Source organism: Prosopis cineraria, unplaced genomic scaffold, assembly GCF_029017545.1.
Source record: "Prosopis cineraria cultivar Desert tree isolate PC_DT_omini unplaced genomic scaffold, ASM2901754v1 PC13, whole genome shotgun sequence".
Lineage (NCBI taxonomy): Eukaryota > Viridiplantae > Streptophyta > Magnoliopsida > Fabales > Fabaceae > Prosopis > Prosopis cineraria.
In genome coordinates, this window is record NW_026555344.1 from 9,803,754 (window position 1) to 9,828,009 (window position 24,256).

The 24,256-nt window shown below is 34.6% G+C and overlaps 2 protein-coding genes across 2 annotated transcripts; one reads left to right on the forward strand and one right to left on the reverse strand.

Annotated features, from left to right (window-relative positions):
• Positions 1 to 1,703: 1,703 nt before the first annotated feature.
• LOC129289878 (probable fucosyltransferase 8) lies at positions 1,704 to 4,798 on the forward strand. Its single transcript, XM_054926639.1, has 3 exons — positions 1,704 to 1,926; positions 2,117 to 2,200; positions 3,226 to 4,798. The coding sequence occupies exons 1-3, from the start codon at positions 1,704 to 1,706 to the stop codon at positions 4,698 to 4,700; spliced, it is 1,782 nt and encodes a 593-aa protein (XP_054782614.1). The 3' UTR covers positions 4,701 to 4,798.
• On the reverse strand, positions 4,577 to 23,486 carry LOC129290583 (receptor-like protein 1). Its single transcript, XM_054927388.1, has 3 exons — positions 23,107 to 23,486; positions 7,731 to 7,805; positions 4,577 to 7,649 (listed from the first exon to the last, which is right to left on the reverse strand). The coding sequence occupies exons 1-3, from the start codon at positions 23,480 to 23,482 to the stop codon at positions 5,440 to 5,442; spliced, it is 2,661 nt and encodes an 886-aa protein (XP_054783363.1). The 5' UTR covers positions 23,483 to 23,486; the 3' UTR covers positions 4,577 to 5,439.
• Positions 23,487 to 24,256: the final 770 nt, after the last annotated feature.

Sequence of the window (24,256 nt, forward strand, 5' to 3'; positions counted from 1 at the left end):
TCTAAATATTTTACCAGAATCAATAAATGTAATTAAATTATTGGTGTTGTTTAAAAGAAAAAAATTTCTCAATTTATCATCCTTAAAAATGCTTCTTTTTTTATATGTAGCCTTTTGTTCTACTAATAAAAAATTGAGAAAAGGTATAATTGAAAAGAAAAAGTACTTAATAATATTTTTTTATGCAAAGCATATAAATCCCACTATTTCTTTCTGATTGGTGACTCATATATGGATTTAGATTCTGTGATTATACCTAATATAGGCATTGAGTGTCTATACCATCTAAATTATTAAAATCTAGATCAAAGGTTCAAATAAACTTATTTATTCATTAATATTAAGTGGAGTATAAATTTATAACTATTGATTTGGATTTTAACGATTCAGATGGTACAATCACTTAATGTCTATACTAAATACATCCAAATCCCTCATATATAGGCTAGTCTGGAGTAGGGAATATAGTTTACCAAATTGCCTCTCATTTACATGGAGTATATCCCATTAATGTAATAGCAATACTTTAACACCATCAAGGGTAAAATAGAACAATATTACTAAATAGTGCTTTGGAAGTCTAAAAAGACAAATAATAAGAAATAATTTTTTTATCCTTGGAAATACAAATATTTTCAAATAGGAGCATTAATTGTTTAGGATACTCGTCATTAAGTACCAGTGTTAAAAATACATAATCTTTTATAAAATCAGATAGGGAGCTCCAAGAGACTTAAATGAAAATATTAAGATTAATTATATCAGGAGACAGATTTCTGTTAGCTGGCTTCTTTTAGAAAGAAAAAAGGGTGATTCTTTTACCATTAATAGGTTTCAGGGTTGTAATCATTACAGTAAAATGGCATCTATTTAATGTCCTTTCAGTTTTGACCCCTGTTCATATGCCTTTCTTATAGAAAGTTAATATGGAACAGCTTCACATGACAATGTTCTCTGATATGTCATTTGCAAAACCAGGTCTCCTTCTCCTTCTTCTTCTTTGCTTTCTGGCTTTTGCTTTTTCTCTGTACTTCTCAAGTTCATGCGTTGCTATTGCTTCAAGTGTGTGATTGTCATTGCATATATATATGTTAGAGAATAGAGATAAATATAGGAAGAAATGTGACTTTCTGTGTTAAACCTCATATCTTGTCCTTATTTTTACATTGATTTTGGATTCACACGGTGGATTGAAACAATTTATGAAGGGGGGAAAAAAAAGGTTTCTCTTGCATTTTTCCTGTGAAGTTTTTGTTCATGGACTTTTATTGACTATCATTGACTTGCTTGCAAATAGACTAAACACTAATTCCTCACAAATAATTGATTAATTCTGATTTGTATTATTAATTGTTGTTTGCAGTAATATTTAGAATGAACAATAAAATAATACATTCATCTGAATCCAACTCATCTTGACAAAAATGCCCTCTGGCATTATTTGCTGGCTTATACACGCATGAGCTGTCTTTCAGTTATATCTGGAAACCAAACACAAGTAACGTTTCTGTGGTTAAGAAAAAGTCATACAATTTTCTCAAAGCTCTATGTAACGTATTAAATAAAATTAATATTTATTCCTTTACCGTATTATAATTCAGTATTTGTATTTCCATGTTCTGGTAATACTCATGATGGATTCATCTTTTTGTCCTAAACAAAGGTTCTAATCACTAAGAACAAAAGGTGAAGCATTTCAGAAGATGATGAATTCCATTGAAGTCACAGTGGAGAGGATGGGACTGGTTTCTGACAGATATAGAATATCATTGGTTGTTCTATGTACAACTTTCCTTATACTATGTGGAGTAAGTTATAAACACTCAATTTTTGATCATTTTGAGAGCGTTTCTAAAGAACAGGCATTTGAAGGAGGAGGCCAGAACTTGGGATCAACAGTTCAGGTTAATAGAGATTCAGAAGCAGGTAATTTTGCACATTTTCTCAAATTCTTTACCATTTTTTGAGCTTTACTAAAGACAAGGCGTTTTGAAGGGGGAGGCCAAAATTTGACACATAAGAACTTAGGGCCAACAGTGCAAGTTATTGGAGATTCAGAAGCAGGTAATTTTGCATATTTTCTCAAATTTTGACCATTTTGAGAGCTTTGCTAAAGACAAGACATGTGAAGGGAGAGGCCAAAACTTGACACACAAGAACTTGGGATCAACAGTTAAGGCTATTGCAGATTCAGAAGCAGGTAATTTCGCATATTTTTCTCCACTTTAGTATATTTTCTCAATTATTAACTATTTTGAGAGATTTACTAAAGACAAGGCATTTGAAGGGAGGTGCCAAAACTTGACACAAAAGAACTTGAGATCAAAAGTTCATGTTATTGCAAATTCAGAAGCAGGTAATTTCGTATATTTTCTTAGCTTACATTTGTTCTTCCCATTCATAGTTCTGGTTCTGTGGGTATGTAGATTAGTTTGGTTGATTCCTCCATTTGTTCATCAATATTTTTTTACCTTTTCTTTATGGAAAATAAATGAAAAAGAATTAGTAGCCGCATTTAAATCTTCTAAAATGTAAAGGAAGGGAAGGAACATGGGGTCAACTCCATCTTTGTGGGACCCACATGGAGAGAAGTGGGGTCCATCCCTCTCTATCTTTCTTTCTCTTTACTTAAGCAATATTAAATTTTCAAAATTTTTTTGACTACATTAAGAACAGGGTATATGTAATTAGAATATGATGAATTGACTAACAAATTTTGTCCGGGAGGCCCCGTATTCAAATACCAAGCAAAAAGAATATAATGAATTAAGCTAGTTTGAGTAAAGTTTAACATCTTCATTAGTTTCAGTCACGTTTTAAGTTCAACTGAATACATTCTCATGCATTACAAAGGAGTCTTTGATTTTGACATGTTGTTCCTGAAGCTACAATAATCTCAAGTTTCTTTTTACACACAAACATTCACACACACACTTGTTTCAAACAAACATTCAAATGCATTTTTACGGTCAAAGATAAATCATGTGAACTAGGCAATTCTCTTGGTTTGTTATGATTTCTAGATAAATTCAGATTATTAAAAAAAATACAAGATATGTCAAGTCAACTTAGTTAAACTTTCAATCATGCATGCCCCCACGAGTCTTTGTAGTTAGCTTGATATTTCAGTTCTGTAAACACAGTATCTAAGAATCTTTCCTCAACTTGCTGTAAAATGTACTTCTTCCATATAACTTATCAAAATCTTCTCTTACAAACCTGCAGTTTCAAAAAACTTTTCATTCACAAACTCAGCAAAAGATTCATCCCCACTTACCAGAAACCATACCACAACTGACAAGCTTCTTCTTGATGGACTTATAGTTTCTGGGTCTGATAAAATATCATGCTTAAGCAGGTTTCAGTCCTACTTGTTTCGTAAGGCTTCACTGTACAAACCTTCTCGTTATCTGATAACCAAACTTCGAAAATATGAAGATCTTCATAAAAGGTGTGGACCTCATACAAGACATTACAACAAAACCATGAAAGAGCTGATAAGGCCTAGGAACAAGGGACATTCTTCTACATTGTGTAAGTACATGGTCTGGACACCAGTTAATGGTTTGGGGAACAGAATGGTGAGCATGGCTTCAGCATTCTTATATGCTCTCCTCACAGATCGAGTTCTAATGGTGGATTTTAGGGATGAAATGACAGGCCTATTTTGTGAACCATTTCCTAATTCATCATGGATTTTGCCAAATGATTTTTCTTTCAGAGATGGGCGAAGACACTTTGAAACATATCAAAACATGTTAAAGAAGGACAGAGAAAACAGTTCAAGGCAGGTTTCTTCTCCATTGGTTCTACATCTTAATCTGCAGCATACCAGTGATAATCCTGAAAAGTTTTTCCACTGTGATCATAGTCAAGATCTTCTTAGCAACGTTCCCTTATTGATATTAAGTTCAGACCAATATTTTGTGCCTTCTCTCTTCATAGTTCCATCTTTCAGTCAAGAATTAAGCAAAATGTTCCCTGAAAGAGACACTGCTTTTCACCACTTGGGACGCTACCTATTTTTGCCTTCAAATCATGTATGGGGAATAATCAGCAGATTCTGTCAGGCATACATGGCTGGGAAAGATCAGAGAATTGGTCTCCAAATAAGAACATTTCCTGACCTCTCTGCACATCAAGTAAAAATGGATCAGATATTAAGATGCGCCATAAGGAATAAGGTATTACCTGAACTAGAGCTGAGAGATTCAATGATTTCTCCATGGAAAAACCAGACAAAGTCTGTTCTGGTAACATCATTGTATTCATATTTTGGTGAGAGTTTAATGACTATGTATTTGACAAGACCAACTGTTACTGGGGACATAGTAGGAGTTTATCAGCCAAGTCATGAAGAGCAACAAAAGTTTGATGACAACATGCACAATATAAAGGCTTTGACTGACATATATCTGCTTAGTTTGTGTGATGTATTGGTGACTAGCTCTACATCTTCTTTTGGGTATGTAGCTCAAAGTTTGGGAGGCTTGAAGCCATGGATTCTTCTCAAGTTAGTAGATGAAAACATCCCAGATCCACCGTGTGTACAAGACTTCTCTATGGAGCCATGTTTTCATTATCCACCTAAGCATGATTGCATGGGAAAGCCTCTGCACAAAAATGGTAAAGCTTTTCCATATACAAGAGCATGTTTGGACCAAACAAGTGGAATGAAGATGGTGAGTGATCGTGAGTAGCTATTACTTGTTATCTATAACTATCTTTTAGATCATATTTTGTTTGGCAATATGTGTTGACAAAATCTGGCAAACATTTGTGTTGCACAATAATGCACTTAGCCATCATGAAAGGAAATTTCACAGTTTGAACTACCTTAATAGTTCATATTTATTCATGTACTGCATGAAAATAAGAAATTAAAACCATGTTTAAAAGGCTATATGTTGTAATGCCATGTTTAAAAGTGGTACACTAGCGTTGCAAGAAAAAATTGAAAATGTTAGGGAGGAAGAGATCGGCAAAATTCAGCTATCGGTAAAGACATCTGCTTTTGGTTAACTTTTTAAACCAAAGTTTGTGACTTAATCATGTATTTTAAATTGTCATAGCATTTTTATTCATATATATGTTGATGAGTTTTGTTGAAATACTCAAAAAATACTTCATTTGTAATCTTTTCAAATATTTCGTTGACAAGTTTGATAATAAATCCATTTGACAAACTATTTGACTTCTATCTTATGGGTTAGATTAAAAATCATGCTCAAACGCTAAAACCATCAAATTTGAAAAAAAAAATTATAGAAGTTACATTCATTGTACTCGGATCCAAGGTTATGCTGCAATGTATGTCAGCTACATGTAGATTTTAGTACCATTTACTGGATATATAAAAGATCACATGCACCAATAATGCAACAAAATAGCTTTAGGTGAAATGACATATGTATTCACATACAGCACAAATCAACAAGTCTACAGTTCTTGCAGAAGGTACCGATATAAACAACTATACAGGCAGGTTTCAATAAAGCAAAACCAAAATCTTCGCCAGTTTGGGTTCATCCAAAGAACTGTTGCCAAAATAAGTAACACCGTGACATAGCATGCAGAAAAACTCCAAATAAAGGAAGTAAAATCTATGACAGATTCATCTTCCTTCGTGTCATCGTTGAGAGGATTTGGTAGTGTTGGTACATGTGCAATGGTACCTCTATTGCTATTGTTTAGAATGAGATACTGGTTGCCTATAAAGCTGCAATTGCCAAAGGTTGAAAACTGTCCACCGCTAGGCACTCTACCTGACAAATTATTGTAAGACACATTGAATATGCCCAAGAAGTTCAAGTCCAGTAACTGAATAGGGATTTCTCCATCTAAGTTGTTGTATGAAAGGTCTAAGCTCTCCATGGCTGCAAGGTTGTGGAAACTTTTCGGAATAGATCCATTCAAATGATTATGAGATAAGTTCAATGCATGAAGGGAATCCAGATATCCCATCTCCTGAGGGATTTTCCCGGTTAACTGATTGCTTGACAAATCTATTCCAGACATGAACCCTAAAATGTCACCTCTATATAGGAACAGAGAATTCTTTGTGTGAAATTCTACTTCAAGTCCACTGCCTCTTGCTTTCATAAAATACCAATTTTGTTTAAAAAATAGTTGAAGATGTAGATGATTATACTGATACAAGGAATCTGAGGAAAACAATGACACGACATATTCATAAGCTCTATATTTCCTTGCTCCAAATGAGACATTGTAGAAACAAGAAGGAATATTTGCTGTGAAGTTATTACGTGACAAGTCTAAAATGCTCATTCTCCTTAGGTGGCACAATTGGTCAGGAATTTGGCCATGTAGCTTATTACCGCCAAGTAGAAGAGCCCTCAACCACTTCATCCTCACAATCCAATCTGGAATAACTCCGTCCAAGTTATTATCCCTCAAATCAAGTGCCAACAGATAGCTACTTGATCTCCATAATTCAGGAATGGAACCTATTAGACCATTGCCTTGTAGATGAAGAGATGACAACCCTTCTATATTCAAATAGCAAGCTGGTATCAAACCTGAGAAGTTATTTTGAGAGAGGTGCAAATGCCAAAGGTCAAGTTTGCAAAATTCTCTCGGTAGTGTACCATTCAAATTATTTGTTGATAGGCTTATCACTCTCAAAGATGAGGAGTTAGTGATGAACTTAGGAACCATGCCCCAGAAACTGTTATTAGAAATATCTAACGCCTCAAGATTTGGGAGCTCAAGAATTTCACGTCCTAGCGTTCCATTGGGGAAGTTGTTGTCTAAGAATAACCATCGCAGAGAGGAAGAGTTCAAGTGTGAAATAACTAATTTCCCATGTAAGTTATTTTGTGATAAGATCAAAAACTCTAGTGAAGCACAACCTGCCCACAAAGACACAGGAATTTCACCAGAAATTTTGTTTCTTCTCAAGTCCAAAGCAAACAATTTTGACATGTTGCCAACTGATGGAGGAATGCCACCGTCGAGTCTGTTTCTTGACAAATTTAGAAACTCCAAATTTGGAAACATTAGACCAAAATTTGTGGGAAGTTTACCCTCGATTTTGTTGTCGGATAGCTGCAAATTAATCAAGGGATGAGGAGCTTGATCTGTGTAGGTTGGCAGATCAGAAGGTCCTATGAACTTGTTGTGACGCAAAATCAAAGACCTGAGCTTTGTATTGTTGAGAATCAACCAGTTTGGGAACACCCCAACCAAATCGTTATTTGAGAGATCAAGATAGTGCAAGTCATGTTGGTACAAGAGAAAGGAGGGGAAGGTTCCACTAGGTGCATTTACTTTGCAATTTGCCAGATGCAGAACTTCCAATTGAAATAAAGGGACTTTTTGAACAATTTCAATTTCGGTGTCCACTTGAAACTCATTGGTATGCATTTGAAGCGCTAATACCTTAAGCTTAGTATTATTGGTGAATGAACTCAAAGGGAATAACCCCTTGAAATAGTTATTCATAGCAGAAAAGTACTCAAGAGATGAGAGGCTAGCTATTGCGGATGCTGGTATTTCCTCTGTTAGGTAATTACCTGAGAGATCAAGTGCTTGAAGAGATGTCAAGTTGGCCAGGCACTTGTGCAATGAACCTTTGAAATAATTTTCACTAAAATCCAGCACACGTATCTTCTTCAGTTTACATATACCTATGGCCAAAAATAGTCAAATATAAGTGAAGTAGAAGATCAAAACTATATTCAAGGATGAATATGAGAACACTAGCTTACCTTGAAATGGCAGAGATCCCACAAGGTGATTGTTTTTCAGTACAAGGACTTCCAAGTTGCTTAGATTAGCTAAACCTGCATAGCGATGAAGTGAAATGCAAATTTTAGTCTCATTGTAAATATCATTGATTGTTGCTGATACACATTACTTTCATGAGTGTCGCACCTGAAAAAATGCGACGCGGACGGCGCGCGAGCGGAGGTCCCGGCCTTCGCAGCGGGAACTGGATCGAACGAGGAGTCGCCACCAAGATTTTGAGGTAAATCTTAGGAAACCGATTAATGGAAGATAAGGGTGATCTGCGAAATTAGAGAATAGGTTCGGGAGTCGGTTGAGTGTGGGGAAGGTGTTAGGCACCCCACAACACCCGTTCGTGAGAACGGTTACCTGAAGTTTGTTGTGCTCTATTAATATGGTTTTAAAATTATTTTAATTATCCCTTTTATATTCATGTGTTTGATATAAAAATGATGATAATTGAGTGAGAAATGTTTATTTATTTATGAGGGAGGACGGACTTGACTCAGAATCTGACTCTGAGGCCTACGTACCCTGTGATGGGGATCAAAGTCCACGTAGTTCGGGCTCAAAAGTTTGTTGATGAAAATATTTTTTGAAGAGAAATTAATTAGAAATAATTCACCATTTTGCAAATAAAACCATTTCTGAAATTTTGATATGTGTGTTTTAAATTACAAAAGGTAATTTAATTTTAATTATTTTCTCCATTTTTGAATTTTTGGAATAAAGAAAGGAAATGGTTTAAAATTATTTTTCTTTATGATTGAGGATTTAATCGCAGTACCTGCAGAACCTAATTAGTTCATACGATAATGCAATTGCTCTAAATATCTGCGGAGATTCTAAAATCTCACACGATAAAAGAGTTTGGCAATTTAATTTATTGATTTATATTCTTGTGTATATTTTAAGTGTTAAAAAAATATATTTTAAGTGTGTATATACATATTTTAAAGGTTCTTAATCATCATACCTGCAAAGCCTTATTAACTTATACGGTAATATGATTATCCTAAATATCTGCGGAGATTCCAAGATCTCACTCGATAAAGGAATTAAATTTATTTAAATTTTTAATGTGATTATATTAATATATAATTTATACGTATTTTAAAAACTTAATCGTTATATCTGCAGAGTCTTATCGACTCATACGATAATACGATTATCTTATAAGTCTACAGAGATTCAAAAATCTCTCATGACTAAAAGATATAATTGATAAATATGATTACCATTTAAACATATTAATTTGGTTAATTAATTTTTCTAAATTGTGTATTATATGATTATTTACAAAAATTATTTATTTATTATAGAAATTGATAATCACTACATCTGCAGGGACTTATTATCCCCACGATGAGGTGATTAATTCAAGTCTCTACGGAGATTCTTGAAACATCACATGAGACTTAAATAAATTATTAATTTGAATTATAAAAGGAGAGTTAATTTAATGGTGGGCCTTTAGAACCCATATTAACATATAAGTTTTACTCTCGTATCTGTGAAACCTCATTGATTTGCACGATACGAGATTATCCTGAATATCTGTAAAGATTCAAAGTCTCACACGATAAAATGATTAAATAATATTCACTTTGAATATATTTTAATGTGTAATTATATAACACATATATATTTTTTTTATTATAGAAATCTTAATCGTTATACCTGCGAAGTCTTATTGACTTACACGATAGTACGATTATCTTAAAGGTCTACAGAGTTTCAAAAACCTCACATGACCAAAAGATCTAATTAGAAAATGTGATTATAATTCAAATTTATTAATTTAATTAATTAAAATCATAAAAACATTTATTATTTTATTTACAAAAATTTGTTTATGTAATATATACAAATTGAGAATCACGACATCTACGGGGATATATTATCCCACCCGATAATGTGATTAATTTAAGTCTCTACGAAGATTCTTAAAATCTCACATGAGACTTAAATATTTATTATAAGATTGATCCTCATGCCTGTGAAATCTTATTGATTTACACGGTATAAAATCATTCTAATGCCTACGGAGATTCTTAAAATCTCACACGACAAATAGATAACCAAAATATTTGTATTTGCAATCGGTGCATAATATTATAGTTGGCTAAACAATTTATGCAATAAAGGCAATGGAAAGAATAAATTAATTTGATAATTTGTTATTCTTTTGACTTGAGGATATATTCTAAAAAAAAATTAGATTTGGCATAAACTTTTAGCAAGATCATAACCACGATAGATACGACTCCAAACCCCAATCAACCTCACAAATTGTCAATATTTTCACAAGCTCTCCTTTTTTATTTTTTTGTCAAACACCTCTCATGTATGTTCTAAATTCTACATAAAAAAAAAATTTAATTCTCAAATTTTTAAATGCCTAAACATACATCTAGAGTAGTGCCTAAACATATCTGGATCAGTCCACACCCTTAACATCTATCAATAAATATATGTTCATCAATGAATCCGAATTAAGGGAGATGATATAATTTAAATATTACCTGAGCAGCTTGTGATTCTAGGCTTGCATTCTTCTTCCTCCCAAGACGACGCTTTCATCACCTCAACCTCAAGTTTTGAATGTGTTTCAGGTTCTCTACTGCTTGTAAAACATCCAGAACTCGTGTGACTGAGGGAAGAAGAACATGGTGATCTCGTTCAGTCCACAAACTAACGTGTGCATACATGCTACTGTTTATGCATGTTCTTCTTCTTGCTCTCTCAGTTCCAGTCCCTATTTAGTCATCCTCCAACTTCTGCTCTGTCTCTACTCTCGGTCTCCGTTCTTATGCTCTATTTTTCTTCCTCTCTCCCTTTCCAGTTTCGGTCTCTTTGTTTTTTCTTTGTTGTACTCTGTTTTTGCTTCAGTTTCCTCCTCTCTTGGTCTCTTTCTCGTCCATCTCTCTCTCGTATTTCTGGCTCTCTTTTTTTCAGTCTCTCCTCTCTCGATCTCTCTCTTCTCTTCCTCGGTCTTCTTCTTCCCTCCTTCCTCCAGTTTTCCTCGCTGTCTTTTCCTTGCTTAAACCTCTCGTTCTCCATCTTCGACTCTCTGTCTCCGTTCGTTCCTTGTTCCAGCTGCTGTGCTCTCTCACTCTCCTTCTCTGTCTGTCTCTCCTCCAGAAATCCCTCTCTCTCATTCTTCTTTTCTGCTCTGTTTCTCGTTCAGCCGTGTTCTCTTCTTTCCGTCTCTGTTTTCTTCCTTTTGTTTCTCTCTTCTCCTCGTCTCTATTTTTTCAGTTTCTCTTCTCTCTCGATCCTTTCTCGCTCTCTGTCTCTCGCTCAAAAGCTCTCAGCTCTCTCTCTTTTTCCATTTTTCTCTCCTCCCGAAATTTTTCTCGTCCCCCCTCTGTTTTTTTTTCTGGTTTCTGTGTCTGCTCTTTTTTTATCCTTCCACTTGCGTGCGTCCTGCATTTTCTCATTCTGTTTCTTTTTTCTACTGGCCGAAAGTGTATGTACGTATGCTGGTTGCTTGCTGCTCCTTCTGCTCTGTTTTACTGTGCATGCATGCGTCTAATCTCTTTCTGCGTTTTTCTCTGTGTGGCTGTATGTTTACGTGCTTCCTTTTGCTTTCTTTCTCTGCTGCGTCTGGGCTTTGCTTCTTTTCTTCTTGTTCTGTCGCGTCTGCGTGTGTGTGTGTGCTCTATGCATGCATGGTTCTTCTTGCTTTTCCTTCTCCTGTCTATATCTGACCGAGTAGAGAGATTTTGGAACCAATGGGTTGAGATTCAACCCCCTTTTTTTTTATTTTGTTAAATTATTATATTTTTAAAATATAATCCTAAAAAAATATTAAATTTTATTATTTTTTATATATTTTTTTTTGTTTATTTATTAAATTTAAAAAATGCCCGGACAAAATACGGTGTTCACAGTTGCCCCTCTTTACTTGTTTCTTATGTAAGTATATGAAAAAGTGTGCTTTTGAATTCTTACATAAGTGACAAGTAAAGACAGAACATGTATTTTGGCCGGCCATGCAATACCTATGAAAAGACCTAATTGCCCTTGACACGACAAGATATAATTAAATGCCAGACTATTGCTTAACTAACACAATGACATGATTTTTTTTTGTTTTAGTAATGTGATGAGATGATGTGATGCAAAAGAAAATGATCAATTGACAAAGATCCAAACACAATGCAAGACAATAAAATGATTTTTTTTTATTTTTTTTGAGCAATGTGATGCAAATGAAAATAACCAAATAACATAAAAGAATGCAAGACTATAGGATAACGAACACTGTAAAATGATGAATTTTTTTATTTCTTGATGTTTTTGTGATGCAAATGAAAATAACCAAATAACAACGATCCAAACAAAATATATGTTGACTAGTTGCCCCCTCTTCATTTGATTTCTAAGTGAAAATTTCATAAGATGATATTTTTATCTTAAAAATGAATGAAGAGAGAAACATGTATTTTGTTTGGAAGGGCAAGACTCTTAGGTACCTACAACTAAACAAAAACAAAACAAAACAGAACAAAACAAAACAAAATAAAACAAAAGGTTTAAAATGAAATGTGATTTAGGAAATAAACAAAACAAAACATCAATGGAGATGATTTGCCTATGTTCCAAAGGACCTGGTGGATGTTTGCCGTGACGAGGCTTTTAAAGAATTGTGCCAGCCGGTACTGGGCTTTGGGGTGCCTGCCGTGACAGGGCGTTTAAAGAATTGTGCCAAGCGGTACTGGGCTTTGGGGTGCCTGCCGTTACAGGGCTTTTAAAGAATCGTGCCAGCCGGTATTGGGCTTTGGGGTGCCTACCGTTACAGGGCTTTAAAGAATCGTGCCAGCCCGTACAGGGCTTTAAGGGTGCCTGCCGTTACAGGGCTTTAAGGGTGCCTGCCGTTACAGGGCTTTTAGGTTGCCTGCCGTGACAGGGCTTTGGGGTGCCTGCCGTTACAGGGCTTTAAAGAATCGTGCCAGCCGGTACTGGACTTTAGGGTGCCTGCCGTAACAGGACTTTGGGGTGCCTGCCGTTACAGGGCTTTAAAGAATCATGCCAACTAGTACTGGGCTTTGGGGTGCTTGCCGTTACAGGGCTTTAAGGGTGCCTGCCGTTACAGGGCTTTTGGGTGCCTGCCGTGACAGGGCTTTATGGTGCCTGCCGTTACAGGGCTTTAAAGAATCATGCCAGCCGGTACTGTGCTTTGGGGTGCCTACCGTTACAGGGCTTTAAGGGTGCCTGCCGTTACAGGGCTTTTGGGTTGCCTACCGTGACAGGGCTTTGGGGTGCCTGCCGTTACAGGGCTTTAAAGAATCGTGCCAGCCGGTACTGGGCTTTGAGGTGCCTGCCGTTACAGGGCTTTAAAGAATCGTGCCAGCCGGTACTGGGCTTTGAGGTGCCTGTCGTGACAGGGCTTTGGGGTGCCTGCCATTACAGGGCTTTAAAGAATCGTGCCAGTCGATACTGGGCTTTGAGGTGCCTGCCGTGACAGGACTTTAGGGTGCCTGCCGTTACAGGGCTTTAAAGAATCGTGCCAGCCGATACTGGGCTTTTGGTTGCCTGACGTGACAGGGCTTTTAAAGGTGCCTGCCGTTACAGGGCTTTAAAGAATCGTGCCAGCTGGTACTGGGCTTTGGGGTGCCTGTCGTGACAGGACTTTTAAAGAATTGTGCCAGCCGATACTGGGCTTTGAGGTGCCTGCCATGACAGGGCTTTGGGGTGCCTGCCGTTACAGGGCTTTAAAAGTGTGAGAATAGGTTTCATCTCACAGGAAAAATATGAGAAACTCAAAGGTGAGTTTTGTTAATTCTTCTCTTATTTCCTTGGGTTTTGCAAGTTTTTGGTTTGCCCCAATCTAAATAGGGCATATTTTCTGTGGCAATGCATGCAATGAGGTGATATGTAATGCATGATTTTTTTTATTTGCCCTAATCTAAGTGAAGGCAAATTTCTATGTTAAGTATGTGATGGATAGATAATGCGTAATGCATGATTTTTTTTTATTTGCCCCAATCTAAATGGAGGCAAATTTTCATGTTAAGCATGTAATGAATGGATAATGCGTGATGCATGATTTTTTTTCTATTTGTCCCAATCTAAATGGAGGCAAATTTTCATGTTAAACATGTAATGAATGGATAATGCATGATTTTTTTTATGAAAAGTTCAATCTTTCTTTTTCATGCCTCCAATTTAAATTGTGGCAATTTTGATACAATGTATGCCATGATTGATATGGAAGAGTGAATGATTTGCTTTTGATTTGCCCCAATCTAAATTGTGGCAATTTTTATGTGAAATATGTAATGCATGATTGACTATTTTTTTTTAAAAAAAGTTCAACTCCTCATTTACTCCAATCTAAATTGGGGCTCATTTTGATGTGAAGGATGAAATTTTCCAATTCATGTGAAGATATGGAATGCTTAATGCATTTGAAATTGTAAAATGTATTTCTTTTTGTTTGCAGGATTTTGATACAAGAGGGAAACAACACTTGAAATTAGCAAAATGCTAGGGTTCTCTTGGTCATTTACAATAGGAAAGTTGTTGGTTTCCACAATGAAATTGCAAGTCAATGACTTAACAACTTTTACCACAAGAATTGGACACTAAGGGGTCACACTTTTAGATATTTAAAACTGTTTATTCCTCCCATATTGAGAATTTTCAAGGCAACTTGTTTGCCCCTATGAAAGGCTTGTTGGACATGGATGCTCCATCTTGTCTATCTTTATCATCACTGCTTGTATAGTCAATAAGTGAAATTGGCACTGATTTTTATTTAACAATGTCAATGTAAACAATCATCATAAACAAAAGGCCGTGTTTGAAAATGAAACGGAGTGGCCAATCAATGGAATATTGGGAATATTTAGAGGCATCTCCATTTGGGTGCAAGAAATGTATGAAGGATAGGCATCACGTGGATAAGCCAAACTGTGAAGTGGAAAGTGATGGAATGGTAAAATTAAGAATCCAAATTTTATATGATGTGTCTTTGGATAGTATAGAGATAAAAGGGAATAAATATGGAAATTGAAAAGAGGGTCCCCTCTTTGTTTTGTATGTCCCTTTGAAAATGACACAATTTTTGAGTAAAAGATCTTATATTGAGATATAAGCTTACCCTAATTTCAACAATCTGCATCTTGGAATGATCTCTAATAAGAAAACTGCCCTGATTATATTCAACAAGTCAAATCTCAATGAGGACTTATGGGGTTTGTAATGTGGCTTGGGTAAATCGGCTTATAAAATAAAAGGATATTTGGCTCAAAAGCTCTGTGCCCCTTATGTAAATTCTTCGTTCAACCTTTTTCTTCTTCTACTCTAACATAAAATTATGCTAAAATTCACCTAACAAGAGAGGATATTCAAGGATTGTGATGTAGCAGAATAGGATAAAATTGTGGGTTGAAAATGGAAAGGATGTGATGGTCTAAACAGAGGTGCAAAATCATAATGGAATTTTTTGACATGTGATCTTGCAAGACTTGGCACTTCTATGAAGTTATCATTGGGAAAGGAAGAAAAATTCTTTTCTATTTCTTCTTCTTCTTCTTTTTTTTCTTCCTTCATGTCCCATTCAATGAGTGAATGCTAGTGGGAGGAATAATCTTCTTTTTTTCTTTTTTTTTCATCAGTAGGAGTATATTTTTCTTTTTTCTATATTTATTCTTAGCTCTTGAGCTTTTCTTTCATGAGCTTAGAAATGGAAAGAAATTATCTGAATGGATAAATCTGAAGGGTTAAAAAAAAAGGCTTCAATGGGGTGAAAGAAAGTCTTGATCCTCTCTTGGAATTTGAAAATTTAGTATAAACATATGTTTGAGTACCCTACCCCCGTGATATTTGTAAACAGGTGAATGAAAGAAACACTACTCCTGGCTCAATATGGGTGACTAGGGAAAACTCCTTCAAGATTTAAGAAAGAAGAAAAAAAAATGCCTCATATCTTTGACTTGTTAATGGAGCATGCTATCTTATCTCTCTAATCAGTCTTTTTTTATCTTTATTTTTTTTCTCTTTTTTTTCTTCAGTTCATTTACTCTTCTTCATATTTTCATGAAGTAAGGGCATTTTTCTCAAATTGATCTTTTCCATATCTATTGTGATTTTTCATTGGGAATACCAAACGTTAAGGGAGTAATGGATGGGATAAGAGAAATTTGATAGTCAAAGGGATAAAAGAAGCAAACAGGGGTGTCAAATGGAAAAGTATGATTCCAACATTGACAAAGTTAAACAAAGTCATTTCCAGTGATAGAGTTTGACCATACAGACATTACGTAATAAAGATAAGACATGTTAGAAACAATATCTTTGAATTCTCTCTTCAATGGTGAATGATCTTATTGATGAATGTGACATTTGGGCTTGATTTCTTTATCTCCCCTCTTTATTTTTTAACCTCACAACTTGATCAGGAAACTATGTGCCCCAAGTGAATGCTAGCATCCACACTTACCATATCATTTTTGACGGTCAAGGCAAGGGTATGAAAGTATATTGTGAAATGTTGATGTGCTTTGAATGGATGAGATAATGGCAATAGGCAAGGAGTGAGAAAATGACTAGCATTGTGGCAAGTAAGGTAGGAGACCATGACCTTCCCATGTAAAGGACCCAAAAATCTAATATTTCAAAATTTTGAAAGTCTTTTTATCATGGCATGTGATAGGAAAATGCATGGATGCAAATGTATTTGTTTGTTATGTATGGCCTTGCTCTAATGGATGATTATTGTGAAATCAAGTGGGGGGTCAAAAATGAAAAGATATATCAATTTATTTATTTACAACTTTGTATTGGTGTAAGGGACAAATTGAAAGAATTTTGAATCTCACTCAGAGATGTAGGATTTGTGATTGAATTGGAAGAATTTCAAATATAATTTCCACTATTGTCTTATTAGTAACAAGGGTTAAATAAGCAAGTGTGCTTACTTGTGCCACAAGCCTTTATGATTACAAGGCTACCTCATTTATGCCAAATAAAACTTCCTTTCCTCTATATGCTTATTGCATCATAGGGAAATGGAAATGACTATTAACCTATAAGGGACCAAAATCCCTACATGATTAAAGTCATGAAAGTGATAGCCTCATAATTTGTTATTTTTTTTTTATAAAGTGATTACAAGGCTACCTCATTTATGCCAACAAAATTTCCCTTCCTCCATATGCTTATTGCATCATAGGGAAATGAAAAATAACTATTAACCTACAAGGGACTAAAATCCCTACATGGTTAAAGTCATGAGAGTAATAGCCTTATAACTTGTTATTGTTTTGTTTTTTAAGGGAGAAAGAAAAAAAAAATCAAGGGTAGTTAGTGTTCAGATATGTATGCACAAGAATCAACTAATTTTTATTAAACAAAGCTTTATTTGTTATTTGGGTAAATGAGAAATTTTCAATCTCCTCTAGGTGCTTATTGCATCATAGGGAAATGGAAATGACTATTAACCTACAAGGAACTAAAATCCCTACATGATTAAAGTCATAAGAGTAGTAGCCTTATAATTTATTTTTTTTTAAGGAGAGAAAAAAAAAAGATAGTTGGTTTTTAGACATTTATGTACAAGAGTCAACTAATTCTTGTTAAATAAAGCTTAATTTATCATTTGGAAATGAGAAGTTTCCAATCTCCTCCAAGTGCTTATTGCACTATAGGGAGAAAGAATTAACAATTAGCCTATGAACAGTCAAAACTAATACACGGCTAATGTTTCACTTTTAAAATAAAATGTGTTATTTTACCCTACAACAAGAAAAGTTGTTTAACAGGAATTAGCTGACAAAATGCATCAACTCTTCAATGTTATGAATTTATAGTCACCGGGGTCAAAGATCCATGGGCAAAGCTTAGTTATTTAATGCTAGTGCCATCCTTGTGACACATTACCATTGATTAGTGTAATGACATTCAATACCTGCTCTAGCATGAGGTACCCAACAGCTGTTTTCCTTAAGGTAGTATGCACAAATGATATGTCATTATGATGATAATGATGCAATAAAACATGCTCTCATTTTGTGTCCTATTTAGGAAGCTTAAGTCTGTTTATCTTTATAATCATCAGGTATGAGCTAAAATGGTTGGCTACTAGCTTTCATCTAAAACGTGTAGCTCCAGGGTAGATTTATAGTCTTGATAGATAAAAGGTTCCCAAGATGCCCTCACCGCATGGTGAAGACCTTACTTAGTAATTTTGACCCTCCGAGAACATAAGCTCTACAGGGACCGAATTTACTGAGTAAGTAACAGCTTGGGTGAGGTATTCATGGTAACCTCCGAGAGTTTAAAAAAACTCCACAGGGAAACCACTATTAACCTCTACTAACTATAGTGCTCACAGACCCGGGTATAAGGCCCAAAATATGTGTGTGTCAAATTGTGTAAGTGCACAGTGTGTGACAAGAGCATGCAAGCATGTTATCTTATTCCCATATGCTACCCAATCTTCAACTATTAATCAGGTCAAACACAGAGACAGATATATGTACAAATAAAGATCTTCTATCCTAGGATTTGTTTCACATGTTATCTATCCTAAGACATGTTATAAAAAAATAAAAAGAGAGAGAAGAGAGAAAAGAGGGGAAAAAGGCCCACACAAATTAAAAGGGATAATGATAATAAAAAGAAAAATCATATTATATTTTGAGCACAACAAACTTATATAGGCTTGACTCTCTAACCTGTCCCCAGTGGAGTCGCCAACTGTCGCACCTGAAAAAATGCGACGCGAACGGCGCGCGAGCGGAGGTCCCGGCCTTCGCGGCGGGAACTGGATCGAACGAGGAGTCGCCACCAAGATTTTAAGGTAAATCTCAGGAAACTGATTAATGGAAGATAAGGGTGATCTGCGAAATTAGAGAATAGGTTCGAGAGTCGGTTGAGTGTGGGGAAGGTGTTAGGCACCCCACAACACCCGTTCGTGAGAACGGTTACCTGAAGTTTGTTGTGCTCTATTAATATAGTTTTAAAATTATTTTAATTATCCCTTTTATATTCATGTGTTTGATATAAAAATGATGATAATTGAGTGAGAAATGTTTATTTATTTATGAGGGAGGACGGACTTGACTCAGAATCTGACTCTGAAGCCTACGTACCCTGTGATGGGGATCAAAGTCCACGTAGTTCGGGCTCAAAAGTTTGTTGATGAAAATATTTTTTGAAGAGAAATTAATTAGAAATAATTCACCATTTTGCAAATAAAACCATTTCTGAAATTTTGATATGTGTGTTTTAAATTACAAAAGGTAATTTAATTTTAATTATTTTCTCCATTTTTGAATTTTTGGAATAAAGAAAGGAAATGGTTTAAAATTATTTTTCTTTATGATTGAGGATTTAATCGCAGTACCTGCAGAACCTAATTAGTTCATACGATAATGCAATTGCTCTAAATATCTGCGGAGATTCTAAAATCTCACACGATAAAAGAGTTTGGCAATTTAATTTATTGATTTATATTCTTGTGTATATTTTAAGTGTTAAAAAAATATATTTTAAGTGTGTATATACATATTTTAAAGGTTCTTAATCATCATACCTGCAAAGCCTTATTAACTTATACGGTAATATGATTATCCTAAATATCTGCGGAGATTCCAAGATCTCACTCGATAAAGGAATTAAATTTATTTAAATTTTTAATGTGATTATATTAATATATAATTTATACGTATTTTAAAAACTTAATCGTTATATCTGCAGAGTCTTATCGACTCATACGATAATACGATTATCTTATAAGTCTACAGAGATTCAAAAATCTCTCATGACTAAAAGATATAATTGATAAATATGATTACCATTTAAACATATTAATTTGGTTAATTAATTTTTCTAAATTGTGTATTATATGATTATTTACAAAAATTATTTATTTATTATAGAAATTGATAATCACTACATCTGCAGGGACTTATTATCCCCACGATGAGGTGATTAATTCAAGTCTCTACGGAGATTCTTGAAACATCACATGAGACTTAAATAAATTATTAATTTGAATTATAAAAGGAGAGTTAATTTAATGGTGGGCCTTTAGAACCCATATTAACATATAAGTTTTACTCTCGTATCTGTGAAACCTCATTGATTTGCACGATACGAGATTATCCTGAATATCTGTAAAGATTCAAAGTCTCACACGATAAAATGATTAAATAATATTCACTTTGAATATATTTTAATGTGTAATTATATAACACATATATATTTTTTTTATTATAGAAATCTTAATCGTTATACCTGTGAAGTCTTATTGACTTACACGGTAGTACGATTATCTTAAAGGTCTACAGAGTTTCAAAAACCTCACATGACCAAAAGATCTAATTAGAAAATGTGATTATAATTCAAATTTATTAATTTAATTAATTAAAATCATAAAAACATTTATTATTTTATTTACAAAAATTTGTTTATGTAATATATACAAATTGAGAATCACGATATCTACGGGGATATATTATCCCACCCGATAATGTGATTAATTTAAGTCTCTACGAAGATTCTTAAAATCTCATATGAGACTTAAATATTTATTATAAGATTGATCCTCATGCCTGTGAAATCTTATTGATTTACACGGTATAAAATCATTCTAATGCCTACGGAGATTCTTAAAATCTCACACGACAAATAGATAACTAAAATATTTGTATTTGCAATCGGTGCATAATATTATAGTTGGCTAAACAATTTATGCAATAAAGGCAATGGAAAGAATAAATTAATTTGATAATTTGTTATTCTTTTGACTTGAGGATATATTCTAAAAAAAAATTAGATTTGGCATAAACTTTTAGCAAGATCATAACCACGATAGATACGACTCCAAACCCCAATCAACCTCACAAATTGTCAATATTTTCACAAGCTCTCCTTTTTTATTTTTTTGTCAAACACCTCTCATGTATGTTCTAAATTCTACATAAAAAAAAATATTTAATTCTCAAATTTTTAAATGCCTAAACATACATCTAGAGTAGTGCCTAAACATATCTGGATCAGTCCACACCCTTAACATCTATCAATAAATATATGTTCATCAATGAATCCGAATTAAGGGAGATGATATAATTTAAATATTACCTGAGCAGCTTGTGATTCTAGGCTTGCATTCTTCTTCCTCCCAAGACGATGCTTTCATCACCTCAACCTCAAGTTTTGAATGTGTTTCAGGTTCTCTACTGCTTGTAAAACATCCAGAACTCGTGTGACTGAGGGAAGAAGAACATGGTGATCTCGTTCAGTCCACAAACTAACGTGTGCATACATGCTACTGTTTATGCATGTTCTTCTTCTTGCTCTCTCAGTTCCAGTCCCTATTTAGTCATCCTCCAACTTCTGCTGTGTCTCTACTCTCGGTCTTCGTTCTTATGCTCTATTTTTCTTCCTCTCTCCCTTTCCAGTTTCGGTCTCTTTGTTTTTTCTTTGTTGTACTCTGTTTTTGCTTCAGTTTCCTCCTCTCTTGGTCTCTTTCTCGTCCGTCTCTCTCTCGCGTTTCTGGCTCTCTTTTTTTCAATCTCTCCTCTCTCGATCTCTCTCTTCTCTTCCTCGGTCTTCTTCTTCCCTCCTTCCTCCAGTTTTCCTCGCTGTCTTTTCCTTGCTTAAACCTCTCGTTCTCCATCTTCGACTCTCTGTCTCCGTTCGTTCCTTGTTCCAGCTGCTGTGCTCTCTCACTCTCCTTCTCTGTCTCTCTCTCCTCCAGAAATCCCTCTCTCTCATTCTTCTTTTCTGCTCTGTTTCTCGTTCAGCCGTGTTCTCTTCTTTCCATCTCTGTTTTCTTCCTTTTGTTTCTCTCTTCTCCTCGTCTCTGTTTTTTCAGTTTCTCTTCTCTCTCGGTCCTTTCTCGCTCTCTGTCTCTCGCTCAAAAGCTCTCAGCTCTATCTCTTTTTCCATTTTTCTCTCCTCCCGAAATTTTTCTCGTCCCCCCTCTATTTTTTTTCTGGTTTCTGTGTCTGCTCTTTTTTTATCCTTCCACTTGCGTGCGTCCTGCATTTTCTCATTCTGTTTCTTTTTTCTGCTGGCCGAAAGTGTATGTACGTATGCTGGTTGCTTGCTGCTCCTTCTGCTCTGTTTTACTGTGCATGCATGCGTCTAATCTCTTTCTGCGTTTTTCTCTGTGTGGCTGTATGTTTACATGCTTCCTTTTGCTTTCTTTCTCTGCTGCGTCTGGGCTTTGCTTCTTTTCTTCTTGTTCTGTCGCGTCTGGGTGTGTGTGTGCGCTCTATGCATGCTTGGTTCTTCTTGCTTTTCCTTCTCCTGTCTATATCTGACCGAGTAGAGAGATTTTGGAACCAATGGGTTGAGATTCAACCCCCTTTTTTTTTATTTTGTTAAATTATTATATTTTTAAAATATAATCCTAAAAAAATATTAAATTTTATTATTTTTTTATATATTTTTTTTTTGTTTATTTATTAAATTTAAAAAATGCCCGGACAAAATACGGTGTTCACAATGAGTTCCTTGAAATAAACTCTTCCTTCCTTCCTTCCTTCTTTCCTTCCTTTCTCTACACCAACCATCTTTTTTAATTAATGACAAACCATTTGGTAAGTGATTGATCTGGATTCAAATTAGGAAAAATGCCTATTATAAGGAGAAAATGCTAGGAGAGAAACCTTCTTAGTATTCCCTTCTTCCTATTTTCTTCACTATCCAAACAAAACCTAAAGCCTACCAATAGAAATCATTAAGATCTACTTTCTCTGGTCCTTATTATAAGATACCTTTGACTACTTCATTGGAATCAAGAAAAGGTGGTTAAGTTATAAACTTTTCTTGAAAATAGAATAAGATTCTAATTTTATCTCTATTTAAAAGATTTTTCAAATATGCATTATATTCTCTTTTTTAATTAATAAGTTTAAAGAGAGGGCAATATTAAAAAAAATGTAATTAAAACCTCAAGTGCCTCATGTTAAGGGCTAAATAGAAGGTACCCTATAATAAAGACTGGAGGGAGTATGTGTCAACTCAGTACATGTTAGGAAACTCTCCCAGGGGTGCATTTGCAATATTGAGCAATTTGTTGGATCTTGCAAACATCGATTTCAAATATCTCAAAGTATGTATCCCAAAAAAAAGAAAAAAACATGTAAAGCCTATATGTTATTCTAATTTAGTAAAGGATCAACTTTGTAGTCCAAATAAGAGTGTTCTATTTGCAATAATATCTTCTGTAATTCCGGGCCTTCATAACAACAAAGTCCAATAAAATAACTTGAATCATGTAAAGATTAATTCGAAAATACTATGATCAGATCAAACTAACAACTTAACTTTATCAAAAGATGAGACTGTAATTAATAATCTACCAAAAAATGATGATGAGATTGTACCTACCTTCAGTGTTCATCAAACTGCCAAATCGACCCTTGGATAAGTTGAGGCTTGTCAAGTCTTTGAAGGTTTGGAACAACGAGAAATCAATGGGTATATGCTCTTGAGGCCTGTAATTAAGACCTTGCAGATAAAGCCTCGAAACTCGACCAGAAGAGGCATGGCACCTGACTCGATTCCAGGTGCAGCAATCACGGTTTGGATCATTAACCCACAACGATAATCTCCGGTCTACAAAAGTGGCATTGTCAGAGTAGTTACGAAAATAAGCCTTAATACTCACTAATGCTTCCCTCTCTTCTCTCACGCAACATGTGATTCCAAGCGTTTGAGCCAAAACCAGAAAACATGCCACCGAGATCACCAACCTCGTTTCCATTTTTTTTTTTCTGTATGCATCATATCATATGCATGTCATCCTCTTATATACAACTACAGGTGACGAGTCTCATGCATTTTTTCACGTTATCTCTTGTCATTGGTACAATAGTAAAGTCATTAATGCATCATGCATGAGGTCACAAAATTTCAAAGACCTTCTAAAAATCTCAGTGAGTGGATATTGAACCTCCGTGCCCAGACTCTTCTGTTGCATTGACTAAAGCTGAAGAGTTCATTTATACATATGGGCTGCTGTTCCACGGTCAGTCAAAATGAAAAACTTGCACTTAAGATTATGAACACAGGAATTTTCAACACTTACAATTAATATAGCATTTGTGAACAAGGATTAGTTTAGTTAGTAAGGATTTGACGTGAACCCATAAAGTTATAGGTAGATTTAAATCTCACTATTAATATAAAAATTTTGCCAATGGATAATCTATAAATGCTTTTATAAGCACTCTTTGAATTGAAGTCACATCTTGTCATATTTAGTTCTGGGGTTAAAAGTTAAAAAAAAAAAAATTGGTTCTTTTTTGTAATTTTTAAAGTTATTTTCTGATTAATTAATAGTTCAAATTAACTTTTTTAAATGATAAGAGTTACATTGTACTATTTTCAAAAGTTAAAAGAAAACATATAAAAGAAATGAGTTCAAAATCTTAGACGTTTATGAACCTATAATTTAAGAATCAATTTACTCATTTACCCAAAAAATTATGTAATTTATTTTAGAGTTATATAATCTTTTAATAAAAATATAAAAGTT

Bases quoted from the DNA above. Each gene is read 5' to 3' on its own strand.
- LOC129289878 (XM_054926639.1), top strand. From the start codon at position 1,704: ATGATGAATTCCATTGAAGTCACAGTGGAGAGGATGGGACTGGTTTCT. The intron at 1,927-2,116 runs GTAATTTTGCAC...GCTTTGCTAAAG, and splicing joins TAATAGAGATTCAGAAGCAG to ACAAGACATGTGAAGGGAGA. The intron at 2,201-3,225 runs GTAATTTCGCAT...ACAAACCTGCAG, and splicing joins TATTGCAGATTCAGAAGCAG to TTTCAAAAAACTTTTCATTC.
- LOC129290583 (XM_054927388.1), bottom strand. From the start codon at position 23,482: ATGGAAACGAGGTTGGTGATCTCGGTGGCATGTTTTCTGGTTTTGGCT. The intron at 7,806-23,106 runs GTAGGTACAATC...ATCGCTATGCAG, and splicing joins CAGTTTGATGAACACTGAAG to GTTTAGCTAATCTAAGCAAC. The intron at 7,650-7,730 runs GTAAGCTAGTGT...TTTTGGCCATAG, and splicing joins GGGATCTCTGCCATTTCAAG to GTATATGTAAACTGAAGAAG.